The 8,245-nt window shown below is 40.1% G+C and overlaps 1 protein-coding gene across 1 annotated transcript in view; it reads left to right on the top strand.

Moving 5' to 3' along the window:
* Positions 1–581: 581 nt before the first annotated feature.
* LOC139734215 (probable ATP-dependent RNA helicase DDX27) overlaps positions 582–8,245 on the top strand; it is a 62,696-nt gene continuing 55,032 nt past the window's right edge. Inside the window, exon 1 of the mRNA XM_071645018.1 lies at positions 582–684. Within this exon, the coding sequence (XP_071501119.1) occupies positions 598–684 (87 nt within the window). The 5' untranslated portion in view covers positions 582–597. The remainder of the gene's footprint in view (positions 685–8,245) is intronic.

The following is an 8,245-nucleotide window of genomic DNA, read 5'->3' as shown; positions in this document are numbered from 1 at the left end:
CTGTTTTTTTTTTTTTCTGAGGTAGGGGAAATTCAAGGATATGAGGATGTAATGCGTTACATAATATTTGTTAAATTTAAGTTAGTATATAGTATGTAATACAGATTTGATACTGCAAACATGATTTTGATGTTGGTATTGTATAATTATCTTGTGTCTACTTGTATGTATGTGTTCATGCAGGGCCTCCAAGAACAACAGTGTTTAACCCACTGATGAGCCACCCTGTGAAAATAAAACATATAAATAAATAAATAAATAAATAAATAAACGACATTTGCATTGCGTGTTTCGGAATAACGGAATAACGAGCCTTATTTATAAATATTCTTCCATAGTGGCAACAGAAGAAATTTGAGTAGGTCCACTTTTTCTAATTTTGAACCTTCCGTAAAATCCTGAATACAGTACATGTATTGCATTTGCATGGCCGGCGCAACAGGGGGGGGGGGGGGGGGGGGGGGTGAGGGAGGATACACGTACAGTACCGTCGCACACGTGGTTACACACAGCATGCAAGTTATATTAAAGCTATTCGGCATGCATGCACTGTATAAATGCACTTTAAACAGTAACGTTAGGCTGTTCGAGTGTAGCATGGCTCTCCCGTCTGGGTTAATCGGGACGATTGCAGATGACGAGGACATTGCCATTGACTCTGAAGACACTAGTAGTGATGAAGAGGTGAATTCATACTCTTTTTTTTTTCGACACTGTGTTGTGATTTACAGTAAGGATATTTAGCCGGACCGACTTACTTTTTACCGAACCGTCTCCCGATCTTGAACAGTCCCACGTGTTGATAATCGTGTCTGTTGTCTTCCTCTACCTATCACCCGTGCGTGCACCCGTAAAGAAAAGAAAAAAAGGGAAAAAAAAAAGAACTCTTCGAACCTCTCTTCTGGGTTTATTTCCGCTTGGTCTGATATCAGATGGTCTTCTTCCCACCACTACTGTCTATGGCTAAACTCATATAGAATCTAGTTTGCTATCAGTATCACGTTGACCCATAGAGGTCTAGAGTGTTAGACACTAGATCTAGACTAGAAAGTCTAGCCCCGGAGACCCGCCGCTCTGCGGCGGGGTCCTGGCGGCTACCCCGCAGTTTCGTTCAAGTGAGAATCACGAACAACTCCCTATTGCCACATATACGGCAACTTCACAAATAAACCTTGGCTAAATGTCCATCATAAACACAGTGACAATATAAAATGAAATATACACTACCCCATTGCCTTGGTCCTTCTCACTAATTTATCTGGAAACTGCATAATTTTCCACATTTTTTAGGAGTAGGCGGTCTGCCCTAGTGGAGAGCTTTGCTGCTATTTTGAACGTGTATATCCATCAGTACGCATCTACGCATGCGTAAACAATGACGTCAACGTTACGGACGCAAAAGGATATGAATAATGCATCATCGCACGGTGAATATGCATCATGTAGCGAGTAATACAGCTGTCAATGCACTGCACTGAATGCATTGTGTGCGCATGTGCAAGTGTTTGTGAGTTTTAGTGAGCATCGGTGAGCTGAAGATATTTGCCTTATAAGACAGCATTTTCTGCATCATAAGCAATGAAATGCATCAAACAGTTGCCGATGTGAATCATTTAGGTTTAATCGACCCATGTAAGTATTCCTGGTAGTTTTTGTTGAAAAATTAAGGAAATACAGCGCCGGAACGGCACCCGTTTGGTACAACATTAAAATATCGATGCCAAAACGGCGCAGCCCCAACACTGTACGTTGTACGTTGGGGCTGCTGGTCGCAGTTATAGAAAGTCTAGATCTAACGTTAGAGTAAAATTTAACTATCCCGTTTGCGGCAGCTTAAGCATTGTTGAGGGTTTTTCCAACTTGTAAACAAATCAGGCAAATTATTTTCAACCATTTCATTTATCATAGACAAGATTATTCATAAACGCGATTGTTTTCATAAAAGAAATTTACCATTGACCAACGCAGTTTTCATGATTTACCAGGGCAAAACCCAGCACAATTCTCGCCGATAAGGGCGATATGCTACGTAGTATTTCTGCTTGCGGCATGATGTACAATCCCTATGCAATATGCGCGTGCTCCGCGATCTTTAGCTGAACTCCTTCACATGTCTTGCGAACGTTGCGTAAGCGCCAATTCCCATTGCGAAAGCACGTGAAAATAGTGGGCGCACATGCATTGGCCGCAAACAAGATCGCAATTCTGGCGGTGTTGTTGATGTCTTTCTCGTGTTTCTCTGAATTTTTTTCGATAGTAACATCCACTTTCCGAACAAAAACGGCGGCCCACATCGGCTGGCGAAAGTTCTATTTTATGTGGGGATATGTTTTCAAAATCAATGAACATCGGGAAAACGACAAAAAAATCAAGTTTCTTGGACCATTATTTCTTAATTGTTATGTTAAGAAGTACCGAAAAATTTATTTTGGATGCAATATGTTGTCATTTAGGTGAGAAAATTTCACTTTCGTCAGAGATCGTGCCCATTTTATCGGTTGGTTTTTGTTGATTGCTAGTGTGTTAGTATATGTGTAGTGTGCATGTAACAGTGCAATGCTGTGTTTAGCGGTATACAGTGTATTACCGTGTATGTTGTACCTGCCGCAAATGGCTGCACGGCCGTTTACTGCCGCAGTTACTCTAGTAGGTTGTATCAGAATTCGGTCATCTAGAAATCTAAGCAGTAAACGCACTAGAGTAGGGGCACCAATTTGCTGCAGGGCTCCAGTTTGCGGCACCCCTAGGAATATCTCACCATATCTTCAAAAGTAGAAGGGTATTTTTTTCTAAATTGTTTTATTTCAACAGCAATTAAAGAGCTTTCTTTTGATACCAAAATTGTGAAATAACTCAGATGATGACCTTCATAATCCTAATTTGGACCGTCTGTGTCGCTCTGTTTTTGAAAAAGTATGACTTTCTTAATGGAACGTTAAGATTTTGTTCTGTTGCTAGGCAACCACCATCATCCCATGTTTTCATCTTTATACAAAATCTTAATATCAAAAGAGGCCTTGCATGGTAAGGATTCCTCCTGTGACTGTGTTAAATATTCTAAAATTAATTTCCTTTGTCAGTTTTGAGGATTGCAACAGTGACCAAAATGTCAGGGATGGGTCCGGTTTGCAGCATCCCTATGGGATTTACACATTATAGCGCTATTTTACATGTCACAAAATGGGTAAAAATTGATGAAATGCATACAATCTTGAAAAACTATAAAATCGTGAAGGATCAAGATAACGAATCCAAATAAAGTGTTCTAACAAGCTGAAAACTAGTTGGACTAACAAAAAATATTTGGTTTTTGCAAAATTTTAATGTTTGAAGATATCAGGGGACATTTTTGTTTGGGGTGCTGCAAACTGGACCCCCCTGCCGCAAACTGGGTCCTCTTAGTGGTTGCAAATTTTCTGCATAAAAATTGATTATTACAACTAGGTTAATTGTCCACCATACAAAATTGTGATGCAGTGTCAAGAGGCCTTTGGTACCTCTTCCAATAAAAAAAAAAATAATAATTTCTGTTGCCCGTTTTACCAGAATACTACAAAATACCCTTGAAAAAGCCTTAACCTGCCACAAACTGGGTTCGCTACTCTACATGTAGATAGTCTAACTACACGCAGCCGCTGTCGTGAAGCGACAGCGGCTGCAAGTCTATTCCTTTGCAGACGTTGTTATTTTTCAGCGGTGGGTGTGCGTTTCCTTCATAAATATCTTTACTAATCGTGGAAAACTAAAATATAAGGAATCCCCGTAATCTATGATAATCATTCAATAATCGGTATGCGATTTTTTGTTTAATTACGTCAAAAACTCACCAAAATCCGTTGCTAAAGCCAGGTCTGTAAACGTCCGTATTGCTTCACTCCTCATCTGCGTGTTATTGTCCCCGCCGAACGAGTTCGAGCAGGGGACTATGAAACGGGCTCCGTACGTGTGTGTGTCCGTGTGTCTGTCCGTCCGTGTGTCCGTGTGTCCGTCCGTGTGTGCGTCCGTGTGTGATCAAAATCTTCAAATTGCTACTTCTCTGTCATTTATGAGCCAATTTTGATTCTGTTTGCTTTATATGATAGCACTACATGGGAACTTTGAAACTTCTACACAGAATTTCAGTCGTGACCTTTGACCTTGACCTTTGACCTATATTGTACATTTTGCTACAAAATGCTACTCCTTCGCCATTTCTAACCCGATTTTGATTCCGTTTGCTTTATGTGATGGCACTAGGTGAGGGCTTCAAAACTTCTACACAGAATTTTGACCTTTGACCTTGATTTTTTGACCTGTATTGTACATTTTGCTACAAAATGCTACTCCTTCGCCATTTCTTACCCGATTTCGATTCCGTTTGCTTTATGTGATGGCACTAGGTGAGGGCTTCAAAACTTCTACACAGAATTTTGACCTTTGACTTCTTTGACCTTTGACCTTGATTTTTGACCTGTATTGTACATTTTGCTACAAAATGCTACTCCTTCGCCATTTCTTACCCGATTTCGATTCTGTTTGCTTTATGTGATGGCACTAGGTGAGGGCTTCAAAACTTCTACACAGAATTTTGACCTTTGACTTCTTTGACCTTTGACCTTAATTTTTGACCTACATTTTTTGTACATTTTGCTACAAAATGCTACTCCTTCGCCATTTCTTACCTGATTTTGATTCTGTTTGCTTTATGTGATGGCACTAGGTGAGCGCTTCAAAACTTCTACACAGAATTTTGACCTTTGACTTCTTTGACCTTTGACCTTGATTTTTGACCTATATTGTACATTTTGCTTCAAAATGCTACTTCCGGCGGGGACATGTATTACGCACCGCGTTATTTCTACTTTTCCTTGTTTGAATGGCATTCACTCTCGTATACTACAACGTAGCTAGTCGGGGAGCGGAAGTGATGAGCTAGTCGGGGTGACCCATAAAAAGGTTAAATCATTGCTGGGGCAGCACGCGCGGATACGAGTGCTGTAGCTTTACGTACGTAACACATAAAACGCACGGGCGCACGGGCGTACGTAAAACGCAGGTCCACTTCCGGTTGCGCATGCATGGTAGTTTGTTGATTTTGTGAAGCTCTCGAAGGAAAAGAAGCCACCGCACAATCTACTCCGAAAAATTCAACAATTAGGTCTGAATACCAACAAAACGCCAAATTCAACTCAACCATCAGGAAAATACGCTGTAGGTGAGTGGTGAAAATTATCTTACTCTTAAAATCAAACAAAATAAAAGGCATTTTATGTGATTTTGCCGTCAATAGTGACGGTCGTTTACAACATTTAAACACTAATACATGTCAGACCGCTGTGCTTTGCACGGCGGTCTGGTCAGGCTATAGATAGTCTAACGTTTTTAGAGACACTCGGACTCGACTCACAGACTGTGTCTAACGTCTGCGTCTGTGGGTCAGAGCCCCTATCCTAGACTAGACTCTAGTCTAACTAAATTTATTTCTATGCTAAATCATGTTAAATGGAGATCTATATCGAACTTTTTTTATTTCAGTTCTAATTTTGTTAAATACATCATAGAATTTCAGAAAATCGGGAAGTAAATTGCTATGAATCCTGATGATAACCAACCAAAATCCTGTCAATGCAATCAGATTTTGGTTAGCCGATGTGCGTTCAATATCAATGCATGCTCAAGGCCTCTGCCTGGCTCTGAATAATGCACTGTGCCATAGAACTGTTGGCACAAAGTTGCATCGGGGACGTTGCGGCAAATGTTTGTGATCGAATTCTGGCTAGTCAGCACATTCATTCAACCCCTGTTCATGTATTTAGGCTGTGTTCATTCGAATTTCGTAACCAGAATCACAAACATGAATCATGATTCAAAACGACGTTTCAAATCACGGTCTCAGTGGAAGAGCGTTCATGCGGGCTTTCGCAACGCTGATTCTGGCTCTGCTCATCCTTTGCCATTGCGCAGCGCACTGCGCAGTTTGACCTTGTCTCTGCAACTCGAGCCAGACCTCCTTATGCCAACTGTAGTCAATTTATTATAGGCCTTTACGTTTTTATTTCGGTGAATACTTTCCAGTGAGGTGTGGCATTCAGGCTCTACCCACAGATCGAGGAATAATCCTAATTCTTCGTCTCTCCAATTGTTTCCCTTGGTAGACACGCTGCAGCCATTACTTTTATCAACTCAATCAGAGAGTAATTACATGTATTACAAATAACTAACGTTAGATACTAGCATAGAATCGGTGTACATGTATGGCGTTGATGTGAACAAACGAGTGCAAGTATAGTACCGAAACACACGATTCATAACACATACACAAGCATGCGAACAGAGCGAGAGGCTGTGGGATACCCCATGAGACACGCATGCGCACAGCGCACAATAACGTCATGAATCATGATTGAAATCACGGTTGCGTTCATGCGGTTTCTGCAATCGTGATTCTGGCAGAATCATGATTCAAAACCCCCTTTTTTCCGCGTTTCAGATCGGCGTTTTGAAACGCGTTTAAATGGAAAAATCGCATGAACGCAACGCAACTAAACACGTTTAGCGACTAAACGTGTTTAGAAAAGCAATTCTAGTTTCGCATGAACGCAGCCAGGGTCACTGCATCGGCATGTACAAAGATTTTGCTTTTCTTTTGCATTTTTACTGATACCAGGATACTCTGCTAGCACCTGTCTAAATATAGTATCAATAACCTCATGAATTTAAGTTAATCGGGATCTAAATTACCTTTACATACATGTAAGTAATATGCAATCAACATGTAGGAATGAGAGAGAACCCTGTTATTACACTGTGGATACCTTGCCTTGTGTTACACATAGGTATGCTAGTTTAGTTAAAAACAAAGAGACATTTGTTAAAAGACAAAAGGAAATTGAATATTACTTGGCTAAGAAGAACAATAAGCTCCCTAAGCATTTTAGAAAATGGAGATTCGGTTCATGATTATGTAGAAGCTAGTTTGTCTTCCTCTTAATGTCTTCTTTTGTATTGCCTTAAAACAAAATGTTTAATTTATATGTTTTGTGCAGTGCATTGTATGAATACAGTACCATGCCATCGTGATTTTCCAGTGCAGTGGGAGTAACATTATTGTTTTGGCCTCGACAAGTCCTACATTAGTTACAAATTCTGGGCCCATGAATTATTTTTTCTTTCCCCCTTGAGTCACTTGGGTCAGTGCGCGCTCGCTCTACAATTGAATGTTTGTTTGTGTTTGAATATGAATTCAGTGCTCGAGAAGTAGGGTTGGTTTAAAATGTGTGGTATTAGTGCATGGAATATGCGTTTCAGCACGTGGAGTGTGTCCTGATTTCATTGACCCTTGATGGATTGAAGTTTTGTTTTCCTTTTATTTTTAGATTGGGGCTGCCAGTACGGTGTCTGTTTGAAGAACCCCTTTTTGTGATAATATAGTTAGTCGTTTAAGTATATATATACATGTATGTGTAGTCTATTTACTGTGTCGGTGGCATGGTATATGTGTACAGGTATTGCTTATTCAATATTGGAGGTTATTTTCAATGTCTTGTCACTTTGTTCTTTCTTTTTGTGTTTTATTCATGAATATGTTTTTCTAATTATTGCAGATCATTTGTAAATAACTTGATTGTGTTAGTTATATGATTTGATTAGACATACAATTAAAAAAACAAACAAACAAAGAGACCTGTTCCTTGATGCTAAGTCCCTAGTACCCCTTTTATACTGGGGGTTAGCTCATTTCAGGTGCATACCTATTTAGTGGGGCAGATATGTGAAAAAGATGCTCACATCCGGCGGAAAGTATGAAATTTTGCAAATAGGGGTATTTTTGGGTGCTGATTTCAAAAATTGCCGGATCCAAGAGATCTGGCCATGGGGTCGGCTGCCATTTTGAATTCCAATATGGCCGCCGTCAAAGATCCCTATCTTCAGTTCTGAATGACATAAGCCATTGGAATTTGATACATAAAAGCATGGTGATATGATGACTTCAATAAAAGACTTATTTGATATGTCTGACAAGCTGCACGGCAGCCAATTTGAATTTTATACAAAGTTGCCATGTTGGAGTGTTGAAAATCTCTATCTCGGGTTTGTAAATTAGGCTACCTGATTGAGCGCGCGTTTGTAACTGATTGAGTGCGCGGTGCTGTATTTACATTGTGACGTCAGTGAAAGGTGCATTATGCTTCCTTTTTGCTGCACTTTTTAACATGCTCGTGAATGTTAGTTGTGGTGTTTGTCTTGGTAGCCACATTTGAATTCA

This window comes from Diadema antillarum, unplaced genomic scaffold, assembly GCF_040938485.1.
Source record: "Diadema antillarum isolate AM-2024a unplaced genomic scaffold, OU_Dant_1.0 seq00000513_RagTag, whole genome shotgun sequence".
Taxonomy (NCBI): domain Eukaryota; kingdom Metazoa; phylum Echinodermata; class Echinoidea; order Diadematoida; family Diadematidae; genus Diadema; species Diadema antillarum.
Note: the sequence above shows the minus strand (reverse complement) of the source record. Positions and strands in the feature narration are given on the sequence as shown.